Consider the following 23710-nt stretch of genomic DNA (forward strand, 5'->3'; position numbering starts at 1 on the left):
ACTCTCAAGAGAAATTTTAAAATATTTTGAACTAAATGAAAATGAAAATACATACTTATCAAAATTTGTGGGATGCAGCAAAAGCGGTGTGCTTAGAAGGAAATTTATAGCATTGAATGCACATGTTAGGAAAGAAAAAAATCTTAAATCAATAATCTAAGCTTCCACCTTGGGAAACTAAAAAAAGAGGAGTAAACTAAATCCAAAATAAGCAGAAGAAAAGAAGTAATAAAAATTAGAGCAGAAATCAATAGAGAAAATCAACAGATTTAAGTGGGCATCTTGCTCATCCCTCAACCATGTGCTTATGTTGTTTAGAGTTACATATATAGTTAAGTATAAAGCCAAATGTGTAGAAATATTAACAGCAAATTCAGTATAGTGGTTTCTATGGAGCAAGAAGGAGAAAAATGTCATTGGTTAGGGGTACACAGAGGAATTCACCCTTACGTGTGTTTGTATTATGTATTTTTAATTTTTGCTTTTTGGGGTTTTCCTTTCTTTTTTAAAAAAATTTACTTAAGTTATTTATTTTTGGCTGCGTTGGGTCTGTGTTGCTGCACACGGGCTTTCTCTAGGTGTGGCGTGCGGGGGTTACCCTGCATTGCAGTGCGCGGGCTTCTCGCTGCAGTGGCTTCTCTCGTTGCGGAGCACGGGCTCTAGGTGCACAGGCTTCAGTAGTTGTGGCACGCAGGCTTACTTGCTCCAGAGCATGTGGGATCGTCTCAGACCAGGGGTCGAACCTGTGTCTCCTGCATTGGCAGGCAGATTCCTAACCACTGCACCACCAGGCAAGTCCTTTCCTTTCTTTTTCTTTCTTCTTTTTTTTTTTTTTTTGCGGTACGTGGGCCTCTCACCGTTGTGGCCTCTCCTGCTGCGGAGCACAGGTTCCGGACGCACAGGCTCAGCGGCCATGGCCTCACGGGCCTAGCCGCTCGGCGGCATGCGGGATCCTCCCGGACTGGGGCACAAACCCGTGTCCCCTGCATCAGCAGGCGGACTCTCAACCACTGCGCCACCAGGGAAGCCCCTCCTTTCTTTTTTAAAGAGCATGTTTAATTTCTTTTTCTTTTTAATTTTATTTATTTGTTTAGGCCACGTCTCACGGCATGTGGGATCTTAGTTCCCCAACCAGGGATCAAACCTGCACCCCCTGCAGTGGAAGTTCAGAACCTTAACCATTGGACCACCGGGAAAGTCCCCGCATGTTTTATTTCTTAAGCTTAGTGTTGCATTTGCAGATTTTTGAATATTACTGTGCTTTTAGCTGTCTGAAATATTGATAATAAATATCTTTAAAATATTCTATAGCCCTCTAGATAAAGTCCAGGGAACCTAATATGGATTACAAACACCTTCATAGTTTCTCTGACCCCACTTACCTCTCTAATCTTGCCACTTCTAGTTTGTACACAGTGGTCCAACCAGGCTGACCAATTTTCCTCAAAAGACCTGCAAGCCTTTGCCATTCCCCCTCTCCAGCACAGCCAGCCCTCCTCCCCTTTTCATCCATCTTCCTCTTGTTATTAAATCTTTGCTTAATTGTCCATAACTTTAGGAAAACTTCTCTGGCACTTTATCTTTGTGTGGGTTGAGTACTTCTTTGTAATTCCAAAATATTTAGTACTTTCACCATCTCTTACCACTTATTCACACCATATTGGAATTGTTGATTTACTTCTCTGTAGCTTCCATTTGAATATAAAAGTATAGAAACTGTCTCATTTATCTTAACATCCCTGGCCTCTGCCTAGTACCTGGCAGTAATAGGCCCTCAGTAAATATTCTTCTAGGAGTCAATTAGTTAGTTAATGATGGGCTGGTTTACTTAACATTCTTTTTTTTTTAATTTTTATTTATTTTATTTTTGGCTGCGTTGGGTCTTTTGTTGCTGCATGTGGGCTTTTCTGTAGCTGTGGCGAGCGGGGGCTATTCTTTGCTGCAGTGCGCAGGACTCCCATTGCGGTGGCTTCTCTTGTTGCAGAGCACGGGCTCTATGCCTGCAGGCTTCAGTAGTTGTGGCACGTGTGCTCAGTAGTTATGGTTCATGGGCTCTGGAGCACAGGCTCAGTAGTTGTGGTGCACGGGCTTAGCTGCTCTGTGGCATGTGGGATCCTCCCGGACCAGAACTCGAACCCGTGTCCCCTGAACTGACAGGCAGATTCTTAACCACAGAACCACCAGGGAAGCCCTACTTAACATTCTTGAGGCATGCTATAATTTAATTTTTAATGTGAACCCTGTTTAATAATCAGTATTTAGTTGGAATCATAAATCTTAACCATCCCATAGTGTGGTTAGAAATAATTACCTGGAAAACAGAAACAAAAATAAAAACAAACAAAACCCAAAACAGAAATCATTACCTGGAATAAAGTTCTCTTCAGTCATTCGTATATCAAAGTTTGGGTTAAACTAGGTCTTGCCTTTGTTTTTTAGGATTAGCTCATAGTAGGTGTTCATCAGATTTTTATTTTTATAAATTCAAATTTGGTGACTATAATAGGTATTACTCTAATGGATGGTAAGTATGATACCACTTGCATTTAATGAACCTAATAAAAATGCCATTGTTACTTATATTTTCTTCTTAGTCTGCTCTTTTGCTTCATTTTCCTTAGAGTCCATGTGCTGCTAACTAAAGATTGTGATTTACGAACAGCTCCTAACCCCGTATGTAAAAAAAATACTTTAAAAAAATTATTTATTTATTTATTTGGCTGTTTCGGGTCTTCGTTGCAGCACACGGGCTCTTCATTGCAGCTTGCAGGCTTCTCTCTAGTTGTGGCGTGTGGGCCTTTTTCTCTCTGTAGTGAGCTCTGTAGTCTGTGGCTCGTGCACGGGCTCTCTGTTTGAGGCACTCGAGCTCAGTAGTTGTGGCGCACGGGCTTAGTTGCCCTGCAGCATGTGGGATCTTAGTTCCCTGACCAGGGATCAAACCCACATCCCCTGCATTGGAAGGTGGATTCTTTACCACTGGACCACCAGGAAGATATAATATTGTTTTATATCTTAATAAAATAATACAACTTTCCTTTCAAACAAAAGTTATATGCCAAAATGTTAGCAGCAGTATTATCCCTGAATGGTAGGGGTCCAAAGTAATTTTTAAATTTTCTTTGTTATACTTTCTTATACTTTATATATTTTTGAAATATTTTTGTAAAAATATATCAAATTATACTTGGAAAAAAGCAATTCCCTATTTAAAAAGAAAAACTTTAGGAAAAAGACTTTAAGTGGAATGGCAGATGGTCAGCATGGAAACAAGAAGCATGGGGTCACAGAAGAGTCTCTGGAAAAGCAGCATGCTGCGTAGCCAGCATAACTGTCCAGGTTGTTGGTCAGGTACATTCTTATGGTGGAGATGAATCCACATCATAATCTTATGTCACAACCATCGATATCACATAAACAGCTGCTTCTGCCCTGATTCTGTATTTGCCAGACAACTTTCTAATTTCTGATTTATGTCCTAAGTAGTTTTTCCCCCTTTAGGGAAAATGCTCTAATACGCCAAGGCAAACATCTGAACCATTTCCTTATTTTCAAGCGTGCAAGCCCCCTGCTAGGACCAGCCCTTAGAAAAAATAAAGAATTATGACATAGCACACTAGGGACTTCCCTGGTGGCACAGTGGTTAAGACTCCACACTCCCAATGCAGGGGGCCCGGCTTCAATACCTGGTCAGGGAACTAGATCCCACATGCATGCCACAACTAAGAGTTCTCATGCCACAACAAAGGAGTTGGCAAGCTGCAACTAAGGAGCCCGCCTGCCGCAACTAAGACTTGGTGCAGCCAAATAAATAAATATTTTTTTAAAAAAAGAATGAATGACATATCACACTATATGCCAGCTTTCTCTACCCATCTTTTAAACAAAGATTTGAATAGTGAAAGACAGAAAGGCACGTGTACGTGTTTGCTTATGTGTGACATACAGAAAGTGGCAGGGACATAGGGTGAATGACAGAAACAGAAAATCCAGTCATTCTGAGTGACTCTAACCTTTGTCTACTGTATGGTAAGTAAGAATTTTCACATCAGATGGTCTTTATCTCAGTGAGAGAGAAATATTTAAACGATTTAGCTTAAGGTAAATTTCAGGTATCTTTAGTGTGGCATGTAGAACTTGTTTGAAATTCTGGTTCTGCTTCAGCTTCCTAGTCTTTAAAATGCTTGCTCTCTTTACCTCATCAGGATGGCTGTGAGGTTTAAATTTGATATTAGATTCACTGTTTGTGAAAAGCACCACACAACTGTGAAGTGTTATTGTTATTACTATTACTTAACAGGTAATAGTACTTCCCTCAATAAAAATTGCACCAGATAGCCTGCAGTTTCCAAAGCTTCCTCTGCCCTAAGAGAGTCCTGTTGAAACTGTTCTTTTGGGAATTCCCAGTGGTTAGGACTCAGCACTTTCACTGCTGGGACCCGGGTTCAATCCCTGGTCAGGGAACTAAAATCCCACAAGCTGTACATGCAGCCAATAAATAAATAAATATTTTTGAAAATATTTTTTAAAAATGGAAACTGTTCTTTTGAGAGTTGCTGTCTTTTGTAATTCCTCAGTATTTTATCACCCCCTACTTTGATTATTACCCCTTTGGGGAAAGAAACATAGATTTATTCATTCATTCAACATTGAACTTTTTTGGGTATCTCTAATGGGTCAAAATGTCAGATCTCCTGGGATACAAAGAGACAGATGCATAAACAGATCATTATAATACATGTGGTAAATACAATGATAGAGTAATAATCTTAGGATATTATGGGAGTTTGGGGAAATGGCACATAAGGGCAATAGGGAAGATTAGGAAAACTTTCCTCAGGGGGAAAAGTATAAACTGATTAAGTCAGTAATATTTTGTGCTGCAAGTAACAGAATCCCTACCCTCTTGCACTGTTTGTGGGAATGTAAACTGATACAGCCACTACGCAGAACAGTATGGAGGTTCCTTAAAAAACTAAAATCAGAACTACCATGCAACCCAGCAGTCCCATTATTGGGCATATACCCTGAGAAAACCATAATTCAAAAAGAGTCATGTACCACAATGTTCACTGCAGCTCTGTTTGCAGTAGTCAGGACATGGAAGCAATCTAAATGTCCACCGACAGATGAATGGATAAAGAAGATGTGGCACATATATACAGTGGAATATTACTCAGCCATAAAAAGAAACGAAATTTAGTTATTTGTAGTGAGGTGGATGGACCTAGAGTCTGTCATACAGAGTGAAGTAAGTCAGAAAGAGAAAAACAAATACCATATGCTAACACATATATATGGAATCTAAAAAAAAAAAAAAAAAAGGTTCTGAAGAACCTAGGGGCAGGACAGGAATAGAGACGCAGATGTAGAGAATGGACTTGAGGGCACGGGGAGCGGGAAGGGTAAGCTGGGACGAAGTAAGAGAGTGGCATGGACATATATACACTACCAAATGTAAAATAGCTAGTGGGAAGTAGCTGCATAGCACAGGGAGATCAGCTCGTGCTTTGTGACCACCTAGAGGGGTGGGATAGGAAGGGTGGGAGGGAGGGAGACGCAAGAGGGAGGAGATATGGGAACATATGTATATGTATAGCTGATTCACTTTGTTATACAGCAGAAACTAACACACCGTTGTAGAGCAATTATACTCCAATAAAGATGTTAAAAAAAAAGTAACAGAATCCCTGACTAAGGATGGTTGAAACTGAAAAAGTCATTTATTGCTCACTTAACAAAAAGGCCAGAGGCAGGTGTACTCAGGGTTGTTCCAGCAACTTAATGTTATCAAAGATAGGGTTTCATTTATCCTCCTCCTCTGTAATTCTTGGTGTATTGTCTTTTTGTCCTGTGGTTATCACCTTAGGGTTGCCAAAGATGACAATAGCTCCAAGCATTACATGACACATCAAGGCAGGAAGAGAAATTTTAGTTCTAGTCATCTCTGTTGGAAACAGGAAGAAAGGGTACTGGAGAGTAGGGAGGTTTTAGTTTTTATATATTTTTAATTAAAAAAATCATTTATTTATTTGACTGCCTTGAGTCTTAGTTGCGGCACATAGGATCTTCGTTGTGGTGCACGGGCCTCTCTCTAGTTGTGGCACGCGGGCTCCAGAGCATGTGGGCTTAGTTGCCCCAAGACATGTGGGATCTTAGTTCCCTGACCAGGGATGGAACCCACGTCCCCTGCATTGGAAGGCGGAATCTTAACCACTGGACCACCAGGGAAGTTCCTATATTTTAAATTAAAAAAAAATTTTTTTTGAGATAAAGTAAAAGAAGAAATATGTTATCGGCCCTGGATTTTTGCACGTAGTGTTCCTTCTGCCTGGCATCCATGGTCTCTTGAACCCTTTCCACATATTATATCTCAGTGCCTCATTATAGTACCTGGCACATAGGAAGTAGTAAATATTTTTGAAAGGAAAGCAGGCAGAGCAAAAATAGAGGCAGTTGAACACAACAGGCAGTTAATCTCCTTAAAACATATTGTCTAGGGGCTTCCCTGGTGGCACAGTGGTTAAGAATCTGTCTGCCAATGCAGGGGTCACGGGTTCAAGCCCTGGTCCAGGAAGATCCCACATACCACGGAGCAACTAAGCCCATGGGCCACAACTACTGAGTCTGCGCTCTAGAGCCCGTGAGCCACAACTAGTGTGCCCGTGTGCCACAACTACTGAAGTCTGCGTACCTAGAGCCCATGCTCCTAAGCCAGAGAAGCCACCACAATGAGAAGCCTGCACACCCCAGCAAAGAGTAGCTCCCGCTCGCCACAACTGGAGAAAGCAGGTGTGCAGCAACGAAGACCCAACGAAGCCAAAAATAAATAAATAAATTTTAAAAAACATATTGTCTAAAATCAGGGGAGGTAAGTAATAAGGCAATTACAATACAGAATGGTAAGTGCTAAGATAGTATTAATTATAAGACGCTATGGGAGAACACAGGAGTCAGAGAAGACAGCTCGGAAAGAGTGATTGGGAACTTCCCTTTGATCCAGTGGTTAAGACTCTGTGCTTCTAATGCAGGAGGCGGGTGTTCCATCCCTGGTCAGGGAACTAGGATCCCACATGCCCTGCGGCATGGCCAAAAAAAAAAATGTTGAGGAAAAAAAAAGAAAGAGTGATTGTTTAAACTGAGATCCGAAGGATGGTAGAAATAACCAAACCCAGAGGGAAAAAAGTCTCTTGGTTTGGACTATAATTGCCACAAAGTAAAAAAATATATAATCTTCTTTGAGGGAGAAAGACCTTGAAGAGATTCTAGGGAGGAAAAAAGGAGGGGGAGGATGGCAAATAGTAATGGATCATGTAGTGCCCATTATTACTAATTAAAGATGTCTTAAAAATAGGTTTAGTGAAAAATAGAAAACAATCCAAGTCTTCAATTCTTCTATTTCCTATAATGTCTTATTAAAGTTTATCACTGTTTTCAGCATCTCCTACTCTGAAAGTTTTCAAACAACTAACTCTATAACTCAGAAACTCCTAATACGTATTTTGTATCTAATATCATGTAAAAATGGAAGTTTTGGCAAAACCCAATGGAAGGGTTGCCAGATTAAATACAGGGTGCCTAGTCAAATTTGAACTTCAGATAAATAATAAATAATTTTTTACAATTACATGGGCCACACTTATACTAAATCACTTGCTGTTTATCTGAAATTAAAATTTAACTGGGTGTCCTACCTTTTTATTTGCTAAATCTGGCAACCCTAACAATGGATACCAAATTCTGAAGAGAAGTGCTAGACTAGGATTTACAAAGAACTTAGCTCTTAATCTTTTAACTCACGGTGAGGGTATGAGATGGTCAAGGAGAAGAGGATTTTGAGAGTGCTTCTACCCTTCCTCCACTCCAAGAACTTAACACGAGTCTCCAATTTGGAGGCCCAGTAGACAAGGGTCTGATTCCATACCCGAAAAAAAAACCATACCTGACTGATTGGCTAGCTGCTCTAATGGCAGAAACAAAGAAAAAGCTGCTGCTGCATTGGGATAGGCCTTCAGCCTCAGAGTTTATCTGGACAAAGGAGGCTCAAGTGTTTCCTATAGACTAGATGAGGGCCACACATACATATATACCCAGGAGAGATGACATAGGGCTGTCATGTATTCTGTCCAGGAGAACTGCCTTAATATGCAAACACATCTCAGCAGAGAGAAGCTGGGGGTATCACACATGCAAACAACCAGTTGGAATAGAAATGTATCTGCCATGATGAAGAAATCTGCAGGGAATTCCCTGGCTGCCCAGTGGTTAGGACTCCGCACTCTCACTGCCAAGGGCCCAGGTTCCATCCCTGGTCAGGGAACTAAGATCCCACAAGCCGTGGGGTGTGGCCAAAAAGAAAAAAGCATGCAGAAGACATCTGCAGTTGAGTGACCTCCAGTGATGATGATCACCAAGGAACTCACCAAGTACATCCATGAAAGAGTCATCTTCAAAAATCTGTCACATCCAGGAAGCAATGATGTGAGAAAATGCAACAGTGGTAGTCAGTAAGACTTTCTCTTTCCCTTTCCCTCTCCTCCCTTCTCAGAACTGTAATCCATAAGAAGTCCAATGCCAGCAAGCTGGAAAAGTTGGAACAAAAGCAGTAGGCCACAAGAGAGAAAATAAGCTGTTCATGTCCTCCTTCCCTGACTATTAAGTTGCAATAGTCTAAGCTGGAAGAGAGGAGAACTTTAAAAGAAAATTAAAGCTTTATTATACATGGTTCTGGACATTTTAATTACCGACTAGATAAACTTACATTATTAAAAAGTTACCAGAAATGGGGACTTCCCTGGTGGTCCAGTGGTAAAGAATCCATCTTCCAATGCAGGGGATACGAGTTCGACCCCTGGTCGGGGAATTAAGATCCCACATGCTGCGGGGCAACTGAGCATGCACACCACAATTACTGAGCCTGAGTGCCTCAACTAGAGAGGTGTGCCCACAAACTACAGAGCCCACACTCTCTGGAGCCCACACGCCCCAGCAAAAGATCCCGCATGCCACAATGAAGATCCCACCTGCCGCAACTAAGAATAAATACTCGCGACACAGCCAAGAATAAAATAAATAAATAAAATAAATATTTTTTAAAATACTATATAAAAAAAAGTTACCAGAAATGTCATGGAACCATCTAGGTTTTCATCTAGAGGTAGGGTAAGAACTAGCTTCACTGAATAAATGTAAAGGGATGTAAAATCACTTTGGAAAATAGCTTAGCCATTTCTTATAAAGTAAATATACACTTATCATACAACCCAGCAATCCCACACCTGGGTATTTTTCTAGGAGAAGTCAAAACTTACATTCACCCCAAATCCTGTATATGAATTTTTATAGCAGTTTTATTCATAATTGCCAAAAACTGGAAACAACTCAGATGTCTTTGACCTGGTGAATGGATAAAGTAATATGGTATAGCCATACAGTGGAATAATACTAGTCAGGAAGTAAAAGGAAATGAATTACTGATACGTGTAACAGCATGGATGAATCACATGAATTATGCCAAGTGGAAAAAGCCAGATTCAAAAGATTGCATACTGTATACTTCCATTTATATGACATTCTGGAAAAGAGAAAACTATAGGAACTGCAAGCAGATTAGTGGTTGCCTTAACTATGCACTTGTCAAGACTCAGAACTGTACCCTAAAGAGGTTAAATGTATACACATTATACCTTAAAAAAAAATCTATGGAAAGCTCCTTGATTCTGAGTACTTCCAAACAGTAAATTGCAAGTAGGAGACTCACTAACTTTGTAGGATTTAGCATGAGTAAGAAGTGAATAGTGAGGTCAGTAGTATATCTAATAGTTGAAGCTAGCTGTGGAATGGAGATAAAGGAAATATTATTCAAAGAAAATTTTATACATCTTGTCCCAAGCACTATAGGCATTAAATTAGCAATGTTATCTCTCCAAATAGCCTAAGTTAATTAATTTAATTACTCAAAAAATGTAAGGGAAATGGGAGACAAAAAGAAAGCTGCTTTCTGATTATAACCTATAACTTAGGAGTCATACTTATTCAACTTAATGGTTACATTTGATTTGGTTACTTTTTTTCATGAACGCTGTGCTCATGGTATATGATTTTATATTGTATACATTATATAATATTTTTGCTATTACTTTACTTTATTATAGAATTTTAAGTGTCTTATTTCATGGTGTCTGCTACCTAAACAAATTGATGAGTTAACACTATTTCTTCTTACCCCAGGACTTGGATTTCACCAGAATAAATCAGACTGCTCCCACAAACTCTTTCAGGTTACAAAAGTTCCATTTCTAAATTCTTAGCTTAGAACATTAAATAATTCTCTTACTTGAAAGAGGTAATGGAGACTCCAAAACTCTTCACTTCCACTAGAATGGTTTCCAATAGTTTCAGTGAGAATCTGGTTTAACAGAATTTGGAAATGTGGAACCACATGACCACCTTACCTGTTCTCTCCGAGTCTCTTCAGTGCATCCTGGGATACAAGCATCGAATTTACTTCAAATTTGGCCTAGATATGACAACTGCATTTAAGGTCATGTTACTGAATCATGAAGTGGGCGAGAGCATTCTACTACGGTCTTTCTGGTTCTTCCAGTAATAAATCCCTAAGGGTGGAATTCAAAGTGGACCTATCTAGTGTTAGATTAGGTTTCATGGTATTATAACTGCTTTTTGTCTGTTTGTTTGCTTGTTTATATTATTCCAGTAGTGACATCTATAGGCCTATGAAGAGAAATAAAAGACTAATGTTGAATTTACCTGTACTATTTTATGGCTGGTGTGAGTCTGACCTCACACCAAAAAACTACTTTTGGCAACTCCCTGGTGCTGTAAGAGAAAGTCAGGTTAGGGAAACAAAAGGTATGTGACCAAAGGCCCAATTACCAGAGTGCTCCCTCCCAGTCCTTAACTTACTTTGGTTGAATGCATGTAAGAGATCTTCTGAACGTAGAGTGAACATCTAACTGGAGCAGCATAGGAATATCTGGGTACCCACCCAGCTGGGCCCAGAGTGATTACATTGATGTCTTCTCTGTTATTGGGTAACTTGAAGTGAATAGATCAGCATTCCAGATGGCTTCCATTTGGTCTTCTTGTCTAGAGAATCAGAGAACAAGCACCATTTGGAAGCGTTAAACTCTCCTGAACTCCATAGCCATTCAAAAGATATAATTCCTATTCTCGCCCCTTCTCTTCACCACCACCGTGTCCTATAAAGCCCCCCTGGAACCAAAGAACATTAGCTATGCCCACTTTGACCGAGAGATGGATTAAAACAGCAGAATTTGCAGAAATAACGTTTTTTCCCCCTGAAAGTTGCATTTCTGACTTCACCTACTAATACGTTTTAAAACGACTTTCTTAGCTTCATGGAGTATACACTCCATATGCAGGCTATGTTTCCCCCACAGCAGTCTTTTCCCCTTCCTTCCCAAAGTTCCTACCTTCTTAAAAAAAAAAAAAACAACAAGTAATGCTTCTAAGTTTCTTCACTGTGTGTATTAAAATAATTTGTTTCTTCGTAAGGAAGAATCAACTTCATTTTTTTTAAGGAACTCAAAATTAGTTATTAAATATTTAAGTAGAAATAAGCCTTTTGCTAAATTAGCTAAGAAAATTAATATTCTCCACTGAACCATATCAAAACTGTGGAGAAGGGGAAGCTCTTGGGCAGGAAAAAGAATCATGAGGTCCCAGATATTATCCAAAGAAAGTTTAATGTCAGTCTTTCCTACCACATACCTGAACTTATTGAATATGTCATACTTTTTGTCCTCTTCTTTTAGGATTGGCTGTTGAACAAATTTGGTAGAGGCAGATATTTGCTTCTTTTTGATGATCAAAGGGATAGGTTGATTTAGATTCAATTTATATATCTCTTGAAGCTAAACATAAATAAATCAGAAAAAGGAAATCATGAAAAGAAAGGGCCAAAGTCTTTAGGAAGGTCTTCCTAGCTGGCCTTAGCTAAACTATGACACTTCCTTTTCCTTGGAAAAGGAATTCTCCTTCTCCAGGCCCTTTCTCCCTTCCTCCTGCCACTCCTCGACCTCTACCTGCCTCCAACACACAATTTCAGAGTTGGCAACTGTGATGTATAAAAACCGTGGTCCTGCATTAAGTTCTAGTTTTAGTCCTCTCATTTCCCAGCTTTGTGACTTTGGGTTAGTTGCTAATTTTATCTGCACTTCTTTCTTCTCATTTCTAAAACAAGAATAATAAACACAGGGTTCTTATGAGAGTTGTGTAAGACAATATATTCATCAGTTGTGAAACATTGTGCAAATATAATGATAGCTAATTTTGACTGTCAGGTGCCTTCTATGTATTAATTTATTTGATATTTGCTACCTTATGAGATAGGTGCTATTATTATCCTTGTCTTCTTACATATGGGGATATGAAGCTCAGAAAAGTTAAGTGGCTTGCCCAAGATCTCTTAGCTAGTATGTGGTGAAGCTGATTTGAACCCAATCTGGTAGCAGAACCAACCTCTTGACCACCACTCTGATTCAGTGTATTTATTCATTTCTACCCTTTTCTTCCTTTTTGCTTTTTCCCCTCCCTTCTTGATGCCTTGATACCCACCTCATCATCTAGATTCTAGCTTCCCTGACCCCAGACCCATATTAATCCCCTGAAATGCCCTAGACATTGTAATTCCTGTCAGACAGTTCATGACACTGCCAATTCATCTTGCTTTACTCCATTTACATTGGTCGTATATTCCAAACCCAGAACTGTCAAAAATATCCAAGTTTTGAGGTCAGAGAGTTTTAATGTTTAAAGTGTACTTCTAGGGACTTCCTTGGTAGTCCAGTGGGTAAGGCCCGTTGCTCCCAATGCAGGGGGCCCAGGTTCAATCCCTGGTTGGGGAATGAGATCCCGCGTGCATGCCGCAACTAAGACCCAGTGCAGCCAAACTAAAATAAAATAAAATAAAGTAAAGTAAAATAAAATAAAATAAAGTAAAATAAAATAAAATAAAATGTAACTTCTTGGGTGTTCCCTGATGGCCTAGTGGTTAGGATTCCAGGCTTTCACTGCTGTGGCCTGGATTCAATCCTTGGTTGGGGAACTGAGATCCTGCAAGCCGCGTGGCATGGCCAAAAAAAAAAGAAAAGAAAAGAAAAGAAAAAGTAACTTCTGGAAAATTCACAATATGTCTATAATGAGAAGTCTCTCTGTACCTTCTAGAGTAGCAAGTAAACTAATCTTGTAAATTATTTACTTTAGTAAAAGAAAATGATGTATAAATATTCCTAGAACTCCAAGAATGTTCCAGAACTCCATGCTGGAGAAAATAATGGGAGCATATAATCCCAGAACAAAGAACTCTAATCTCATCTCTATAACTTTTGGAAGGTATCACTTCCAAAAGCATACTGATGGTCATCTCAGAGAGGGCTCTGAGACATAATTGGGTGGATGTCAGAGTTTAGCAGGATCTTCTGTGCCTGGTGCTATGTAAGCAAGTTAAGTACACCCTTATCTCCATTTTTTGTAAATGCATATTAAAACTTGCTTTCTGATAGTTTTGAGGAATGTAACCACCAAGAATCAGCTGGAGAGCAGTGAGCTCAAGAGGTTTCATATCTAGAGGCTGGTAGATGTGGGTTGACTAGGAAGGCGTTGAGCATTTCTGGAAGTCTCTCCTATTCTAACCTTTTCTCATCTAAAGAGTCCAGCCAGTATTCCTGTTGTCAACTTGGGAGTTTCACTGAAGTCACAGTGTAGTGGATTGAATGATGAACTCCCCAGAAGATAAGTTCACTCAGAACATGTGAATGTGGCCTTATTTGGAAAAAGGGTCTTTACAGATGTAGTTAAGGATCTCAAGATGAGGTCATCCTGGTTTAACCAGATGGGTCCTAAATCCAATGACACATGGCTTTGTAAGAGGAGAACATAAAACACGCTAGGAAGGAGGCCATGGGAAAGACAGAGGCAGAGATTGGAGTTATGCAGCTACAAGCCAAGGAATGCCAAGGATTGTCTATAGCCACCAGAATCTAGAAGAGAGACTTGGAACAAATTTCTCCCTCAGAGCCTCCAGAAGGAACCAACCCTGCCAACACCTTGATTTCTCGAACTGGCCTCCAGAACTGTAAGAGAATACATTTCTGTTGTTTTAAGCCATGAAATTTGTAGTATGTTATGGTATCTCCGGGTAACTTATTTTCAAAGCCTACCACTTTGCCTTTTCTTACAACACACTGGGGAGAGGGAAAAGAAAACAGATTACCTGGCTGAGTAAGTACGTCATTTTCCTCAGGCACTGATTCTGTTTCTGCTGTAGCGACTTCTGCTTCCCTGTGCAGATCTGCATCACCTTTTTTTGATAGTCATCAATTCTGCTCAGCATTATGTAGAGGTTCTGGGTCTCATAACCTCTCCCAGTATTCTGGATGGCTTGTAACCATTTAATTATGTTGTTTCTTGGAAAAATTAACAAGAATGAGATTCATATAATTACTGACACTAACTCAGCAAACCTGGTGTCACCATTCTTATCTCATCCTTAGTAAGTAGAGAGAGATAGTATAGGGGTGGCAGGCTTGCTTAATGAGACCTTAATCTAGTTCCCTATATGACTAAACTTTCAAAACTCTATATGACTGTCAAATTTTCATTAACTCCTCACAGAGTTTTTAGTGTTAAAATAGTGTTGCTTATTATTTTTTTAATATATTATATTTTAGTATTGATATGTATACAACATATAGAAGGTACTTAATACAATTATGAAAAAGAGTGTCCTTGCCTTCAAAGCACTTACAAGCCAGATTAGGAGACTAATAAATTGTGTCAGAGAGAGAATGAAATAAATGCTAAATAGCAATTTAGCTGTTCGAGCAAAACATAATTAATTCTAATAAGAGGAATAAAGAATGCTTCGTAGGAAGATACTGAATAGGATCTTGAGGAACAGTCATAAAAATGTAGTACTCTCTTTACTATAATGTAATAGGCCACAATGTTTGGGCCTCCAAAACATAGTTTTTTGCCATCCCTATTCTACAGGAGAGGAAAAGGATTCTGAGCAAAGTTAAGTAATTTTCTAAAGTCACATAATTGATAAATAACAGATTTTGGAAGCAAATCCAGATCTTTTCTCTTTCCACAATACCAGTATTTTTCAAAGTATGGACCCTAATCACCTGGACTGAATCATTTTATTGGGGGTGGGAGGGTGGTGCTTGTTGAAAATGCAGATTCCAGGGTGCATCACCAGACCTTTTGAATAAAAAATCTTGGTGGTAAGCTTCAGGATCTGTATTTTAAAAAATATCTCAGGTAAAACTTATAGCCACTGAAGTTTGAGAAAAAGGGGATGAAGAATTCCAGGTTGAGGGAACACTATAAATAAAGGCAAGACAATAAAAGTTATATTTTGGGAGTGGTGAATAGTCTGGAACTTTTAGATCACATATATGTGAAAGGATATAGTGGGGGATGAGACTGACATAGCTGGATCGTGAAAGGCTTTAAACAGCATATTATGGAGTTTGGATTTGGGGGGAGGTAGGCAATGGGAACCCACTGAAGACGTTTTTCTGAATATATGTATTTTACATATATAGAGAGAGGGGGAAGGGAATAACTCTTAGGTCTCTTTGTGGGTTGTAATAGCTTAGAACCTACTGTATATATGGATCATTTAATACTTAAATATATTAACTTTCTGAGTTAATTTTATATATTTTTATTATTATTATTTTTGGCTGCGTTGGGTCTTCATTGCTGCGTCCGGGCTTTCTCCAGTTGTGGTGAACAGGGGCTACTCTTTGTTGCGGTGCAGGGGCTTCTCATTGCAGTGGCTTCTCTTGCTGCGGAGCATGGACTCTAGGCACATGGACTTCATTAGTTGCAGCACGCGGGCTCAGTAGTTGCAGCGAGCGGGCTCTAGAGTGCAGGCTCAGTAGGTGTGGCACACGGGCTTACTTGCTCCACGGCTTGTGGGATCTTCCCGGACCAGGGATCGTCCCCTGCATTGGCAGGCGGATTCTCAACCTCTGCGCCACCAGGGAAGTCCCCTTGCAACCATTCTTTGAAGTAATTATCATTACATCAATTTTACAAATTTGAGTCAGCACATTTGAGTCTTAGAGAAGTTCAGAACTGGAAATTCAAGCCAAGTTCTTCCTGACATCAGAGAAAAAGCATGATCAGAATTTGGATATAAAACTATTACTACCCTCCTCCACTGTTGGTAGGAATGTAAATTGGTGCAGCCTCTATGGAGAACAGGATGGAGGTTCCCTAAAAAACTAAAAATAGAGTTACCATATGATCCTGCAATCCCACTCCTGGGCATATATCTGGAGAAAACTCTAATTTGAAAAGATACACGTTCTTTTGAAAAGATACATGCACCCCAGTGTTCACAGCAGCACTATTTACCATAGCCAAGACATGGAAGCAACCTAAAAGTCCATCAACAGATGAATGGTTAAAGATGTGGTATATATAGACAATGGAATATTACTCAGCCATAAAAAGAATGAAATAATGCCATTTGCAGCATATGGACGGACCCAAATTTTATCATATTAAGTGAAGTAAGTCACAGAAAGACAAATATCATATGATATCACTGATATGTGGCATCTGAAAAAATGGTACAGGGAATTCCCTGGCGGTCCAGTGGTTAGGACTTCATGCTTCCCTGCTTCCACTGCAGGGGACACGGGTTCGATCCCTGGTTGAACTAAGATCCTGCAAACCACATGGCATGGCCCAAAAAAAAAAGATAAAAATGAACTTATTTACAAAGCAGAAATAGACTCATAGACATAGAAAACAAACTTATGGTTACCAAAGTGGTTACCAGGGGGTGGGGGAGATGAATTAGGAGTTTGGGATTAACATATACACACTACTATATATAAAATAGGTAAACAACAAGGACCTGCTATATAGCACAGGAAACTATACTCAGTATCTTGTAATAACCTATAATGGAAAAGAATCTGAAAAAGAATGTATATATATATGTATATATATTTATACGTATATGTGTATAACTGAATCACTTTGCAATGAACACAACATTGTAAATTAACTATATATCAATTTTTAAAAATTAAAAAAAAAAATAAAAATACTTTATTGCTAAAAAATTCTAACAGTCATCTGAGCTGGTAGAGAATCTTGCCTCAGTGCTGATGGCTGCTGACTGATCAGGTGGTGGTTGCTGAAGGTTTCGGTGGCTTTGGCAATTTCTTAAAGACAAAAATGAAGTTTGCTGCATCCATTGACTTGTCCTTTTACGAATGATATCTCTGTAGCCTGCAAAGCTGTTTGATAGCATTTTTTGTTTGTTTGTTTGATAGCATTTTATCCATGGTAGAACTTTTTTTTTTTTTTTTTTTTTTTGCATTACGCGGGCCTCTCACTGTTGTGGCCTCTCCCGTTGCGGAGCACAGGCTCCGGATGCGCAGGCTCAGCGGCCATGGCTCACGGGCCCAGGCGCTCCGCGGCATGTGGGATCTTCCTGGACTGGGGCACGAACCCGTGTCCCCTGCATCAGCAGGCGGACTCTCAGCCACTGCGCCACCAGGGAAGCCCATGGTAGAACTTCTTTTAAAATTGGAGTCAGTCCTCTCAAACCCTGCCACTGCTTTTTAACAGCTAAGTTTATGTAGTATTCTAAATCCTTTGTTGTCATTTCAACAGTCTTCCCAGCGTCTTCATCAGAAGAATTTATCTCAAGAAACCACTTTCTTTGCTCTTCCATAAGAAGCAACTCCTCATCTATTCAGGTTTCATCATGAGATGGTAGCAATTCAGTCCCATCTTCAGGCTCTACTTCTAATTCTAGTTCTCTTGCTGTTTCCACCACATCTGCAGTTACTTCTTACACTGAAGTCTTGAGCTGCTCAGTTACCCATGAAGGTTGGAATCAATTTCTTCTAAACTCCTGTTCACGTTGGTATTTTGCCTTCTTTGCATGAATCATGAATGATCTTAATGGCATCTAGAATGGTGAATCCTTTCCAGAAGGTTTTTAATTGACTTTGCCCAGATCCATTATCTATGGCAGCTACCGTATAGCCTTACGAAATCTATTTCTTAAATAATAAGACTTGAAAGTCGAAATTACTCCTTGATCCATGGGCTGCAGAGTGGAAGCTGTGTTAGCAGGCATGAAAACAACATGAATCTTAATGGAGATTAAGATTAATGGAGCATCTCCATTAGAGCTCTTGGGTGACCAGGTGCATTGTCAATGAGCTGTAATGTTTTGAAAGGAATCTTTTTTTTCTGAGCAGTAGGTCTCAATAGTAGACCTAAAATATTTAGTAAACCATGTTGTCAATGGTTGTGCTGTCATCTAAGCTTTGTTGTTTCATTGATAGAACATAGCCGAGTAGCTTTAGCATTTTAATTTAGCATGGTTAATGAGCACTGGCTGCAACTTACAGTCACCAGCTGCGTTAGCCCCTAACAAGAGAGTCAGCCTGTCCTTCAAAGCTCTGAAGCCTTGAAGCCAGGCATTGACTAATCCTCTCTAGCTATGAAAGTCCTAGATGGCATCTTCTTCCAATATAAGGCAGTTTTGTATACACTGAAAATCTGTTTTTTAATAGAGCCACCTTCATTACTTATTTTAGCTAGATCTGGATAAGTTGCTCCAGCTTCTACATTAGCACTTGCTTCACCTTGCACTTTGATGTTATGAAGAGGCTTCTTTCCTTAAACCTCATAAATCAACCTCTGCTAGCTTCAGACTTTTCTTCTGCAGCTTTCTCACCTCTCTCAGCCTTCATAGAATCGAAGAGACTTAGGGCCTTGCTCTGGATTAGGCTTTCAATTAAGGGAATGTCATGGCTGGTTTGATCGTCTATCCAGACCAGTAAAACTTTCTCCACATCAGCAATAAGGCTGTTTGTCTTTCTTATCATTCCTGTGTTCACTAGAGTAGCACTTTCAATTTCCTTCAAGAACTTTTCCTTTGCATTCACAACTTAGCTAACTGTGCAAAAGGCCTAGCTTTCAGCCTTTCTCAGCTTTCAACATGCCTTCCTTACTAAGCTCATTCATATCTAGCCTTTGACTTAAAGTGATAAAGTGAGAGACATGAGACTTCCTTCCACTTTAACACTTAGAGGCCATAGTAGGATTATTAACTGGCCTAACTTCAATATTGTTGTGTGTCTCAGGGGATAGGGAAGCCCAAGGAGAGGGAGAGAGATGGGGGAATGGCCGATTGGTGAAGCAGTCAGAACACACAAAACATTTATCATTTAAATTCGCCGTCTTATATGGATATGGTTCATTGTGCCCCAAAACAGTTACTGGTTTCCACCGACAGACACACACACACACACACACACACACACACACACACACACACAAAACTTTGCTTCTTTCTTCCTTTCTTTATCCTGCTAGACTCTCTGCCTTTGCTGCCTTACTGACTTTTACTAGTTCTTTGAGACATAGTTCAAAGGTCTGGACTCCTAGAAGCTTTACCTAACTCTCCCCTCTCCTCAGTCCTCTTGTATAGAGTAGGTGATATATTCTTTCCACATCATACTATATAATCATCTGTTTGTATGACTGTCTTTTAGTAGACTTTGAGTGCCCTCAAGGCAGGGTTATGGCTTATCCATTTTTGTATCCTTCCACCCTCTACCCCCTGGGCCTAACCCAGCCCCTGGCATGTAGTGGATATTTTAAATGTTGATGAATTAAATGATAAGTTAAATCCTATCTAGTCACCACAACATTTAGTATCTTTAAGAACTTTCTTCAATATATATGGAAATGAAATGTTTCATTATCAGCATCTGGTGTAATTTTACATTCTTTCCGTCATTGCTTTTCAGGTATATTACACTGATCATGTGGTAATACAACTCTAAAACTGTATTTTAGCATTTAAACATGGACTCTTTACTTACAGAGGTTCTACAAAACTTTCTTTATTCCAAAATAATTTATATTATTATACTTTATGTTTTCTCTCCCATATAATGTTAGAATCTTCTTGACTCAGCCATTTTTATTATGGAATCTTTCATCTGTCAATATTTAATTCCTTGTTATACCTGTTGGTGATTTGATTATTATAACATTAAATATTAAAGAAGAGCTTTCTGCAGAATGAACAAATTGATCCTTGATGGATCAATTATAAAAGTTATGTGTATAAATTAAATATTGTTGTGAAATGTTGATCTATATATTTCCATTTTTAAATGATTTTACTAAAACAGGTCACATCGTGTCACTTAGATCTTCAAAATCTTCACTAAAACTAAACAAACTTAATTGCCATATAAAAATTAAGAAAGTTGTCATAGAATTCCCCCCAAAAGTACCAAGCCCATATAATATCATAGGTGAAATCTACCAAACTTTCAAAGAATAGCTAATTTTATCATTAAACTGTTCCAGAGCATAGAAAAAAAATAAGCTTTCACATTTTTTAAATGATATAAACTTAAAATTATACCAAAATTTGACAAAGATAGCACCAAAAGAAGTAAACCACCATACTTACTAATGAATATCAATGCAAAGTAAAATCCTAAATAAAATATTAGCAAATGTAACACATTCAAAGAAAGGTACAACAAGGACAAATTCCAGGGATGTGATGATGGTTTAAAATAATTAATCATATTAATAGATCTGAGGAGAAAATATGTTCTCTAATAACCATGAAAATGAAGTGCTGAAATCACATTTAACAAAATGTGATTTAATAAATTTAACAAAATTCAACATCCACTCTTGATTAAAAAAAAATAACAAAACAGGAGCTGACGGATACTTTTTTAATATGATAAAATGTATTTCAACCCAAAAGCCAGCATTTTTTAATGACATATACTAGAAAAATGTCCACTATCACCACTATAATAATTAGCAATGAAAGGACTTACATTTTGGCATTCTGAGTTACAAAGGAATGGAGAAAATAACCCCCCTCAAAATGAAATTGACTAAGGTTAAAGTTGTTTTGTAACTTTTTCAGAAAGGAGAATATAAATATAAACAATCCTTTTAAATGTTCTTGAAGGTGAATTTTTCCTAGAAAAAAATAACATGGGACCATGGAAGGGCACTACTAGCTGTTACTCAGGGCAAGTCAAATGAACAAAGATGGCCTTGTGGCCACATCACCAATATTTTTTAATATAGTTCTGAAGGTACTTAATCAATTCAGGTAGACAGGGACAGAAATGAGATGTTTAAAAGTTGGAAATTCTAGATGTAAAAAATTATTATTTACAGGTGATATGATTATGTAATTGGAAAACTCAAGAATATCAACTGAAAAACTATCACATGCTTTTGAATACAGTAAGATGGCTGCATACAAAATTGATATAGAGAAATCTAGCCTTCATTTATACAAATAACAACCAGTTAGAAGGTATCATAGAAGAAGAGAGTCCATTTACAATAGTAACAACAAAAATAAAAACTAGCAAGATATACACTTATGGCAGAATATGCAAGAGCTAGATGAAAACTTTAGAATGCTCCAACAGGACACACGCACACACACACAAACACGCACACACACACACACACACACACGACCTGAACAAAAACAAAGGTATATCATTTTCTTGAACAGGAAGACTATATTAGTAAAGATAAACTGGGTTTTGCTGTTTGTAAACAAAAGTTTACCTGTTGCTCATACTACAAATCCATCATGGCTTTGCAGGGAATGAGCTTCATTCTATACTCTCAGGAACACAGGCTAACAGAGCAGTCATCACCTTGAACACTATAGGTTATCATACCAGAGGAAAAGGAGACTCTAGAGGGTCTCAAACTGACAATGACAAGCTTAGTACAGAAATGATACACATTAATTCTGCTCACATCTCATTGACAAGTACTGGCAAATAGTACTAACTGCCACGAAGACTCAGCATCATAAAAATAAAACTGCAATAAATAACAGAGAATAGAAGTAACTCATCTATATGCAATCAATAAAAAATAATAGAAAATCCAGTTATGGACTTAAATGATACAACAATTTATGATGAAGCTACATTCAAATCAATGGGGAAAAAGGTAGATTATTTTGTAAATAGTGATGGGGGGGAGTGAAAAACATCACACCTATATCTCACAACAGAAAGCTTAGAATCGAAGACTTAAATGTAAAACAAACAAACAAAAAACTAATAACCAACCATAAAAGCAACCTAGAAAGAATTTCTTTATATTTCTCATAGTGGAGAGGGCCTTTCTAAATTTGGTACAAAGCATTATTGCAAATATTGATATAGGGACTTCCATGGTGGTCCAGTGGGTAAGACTCCAAGTTCCCAGTGCAAGAGGCTCGGCTTCGATCCCTGGTCAGGGAACTAGATCCCGCATACATGCCGCAACTAAGAGTCCGCGTACCACAACTAAGACGTCCACATGCCGCAACTAAGACCCAGTGCATCCAAAATAAATAAATAAATATTTAAATAAGAAAATATAAACACATAAAAATCAAAATTTTTTTAGAAAGCAGAACCCACCAAAAGCAGAGTCAAAACACAAGTGGGGGAAATTTGGCAATTTATGTCACAGACAAGGGTCTAATTTTCCAAATATTTGAACAGGCCCCACGAATCAATTAAAAAAGCAACTTGACAACCCAATTGAAAAATGGGCAAAGTATTGAATAGAATCTTCACAGAAAATAAAATACAGATGGCTCTTAAGTCTATGCAAAGATGCTTAACCTCAACCTATAATAAAAGTAATGCAAATTAAAGCATTGAAATGCCATATTTTATCTATTACATTGGCAATGAACCAAAAAACTGATAATATTTCATGTTAGTCTTGATGTGGGGAAGTACTCTTTTATAATGCTGACCAATGTATAAATTGTTACCAGTTGGAAGTTACCATTCTTCCAGTTGGAAGCATTTCTAAACTTCTGAAGTTGATATTTTGGAGATCAACCATGATCCACAAAATATACTTAAGCCTGTCTGCTAGAGATATAAATGAATGAAATAGATGTTTTAAGACATTTTTTATTTCCTAAAAAATAGACTTCCTTTTACTATCTTAAATATGCTTCCATTCCACAGACCTTCTATAAGAGAATCTTTTAGAACATCTAATCTGACAAATATGTATATACTTATAGGGCAGCGAGGGAGGATATTTGAAATCAGGACTAAACCTGATTTCAGAAAACTGGACACACAATATTTATATCTACCTTGCACACTGGATCAGCCTATAGGCAATGTACTTGTGGAATAGGTATCCCAGCCGAACTTTGTCCGTATGAAGTGTCTCAATTATGAGATTCCTAGCTGTTGTGTGTAGTTGTGAAGGGAGTATAGAAGCTTTTGTCACCTGATTTAAGAGAATCGGGTTCTTCCGCTGAGCCTCCACATCAACAAAATAGTTCTGTTCTTTGAGCTCTTGGGGATAGGAAGTGGGCACCATCATCTTGGTTTTCTGGGTACCTGAAAGTGAGGTCAGTATCCAGGGCTTATCTATAGGGGGAAATCGGGATTTCTGGTCCCATTCAGAAGGTGAGCTCTGTGATGTTTTGGGTAGTAAGAGAAGGTAGTGATATTACAGGCTTAATGAGAGTAGGAAGGGCCCCCTCATCAATGTAAGGGGTTTGGGATACTGGTGTCCTGTAATCAGTGAGATAGGACTTAAATGTTCTAAATTGTTCCGTAGCAAAAGGATCTCGGGGGTC

At 38.6% G+C, this 23710-nt stretch overlaps 1 protein-coding gene across 1 annotated transcript in view; it reads right to left on the minus strand.

Moving 5' to 3' along the window:
* The window catches only part of FAM186A (family with sequence similarity 186 member A), a 76140-nt gene that overhangs the window by 1637 nt on the left and 50793 nt on the right, over window positions 1–23710 (minus strand). The window contains 5 exon segments of the mRNA XM_069541233.1: window positions 10924–11106; window positions 11752–11894; window positions 14255–14447; window positions 23216–23557; window positions 23559–23710. Of these exon segments, the coding sequence (XP_069397334.1) occupies window positions 10924–11106; window positions 11752–11894; window positions 14255–14447; window positions 23216–23557; window positions 23559–23710 (1013 nt within the window).

Source organism: Delphinus delphis, chromosome 11, assembly GCF_949987515.2.
Source record: "Delphinus delphis chromosome 11, mDelDel1.2, whole genome shotgun sequence".
In the NCBI taxonomy this organism is placed as follows: Eukaryota; Metazoa; Chordata; class Mammalia; order Artiodactyla; family Delphinidae; genus Delphinus; species Delphinus delphis.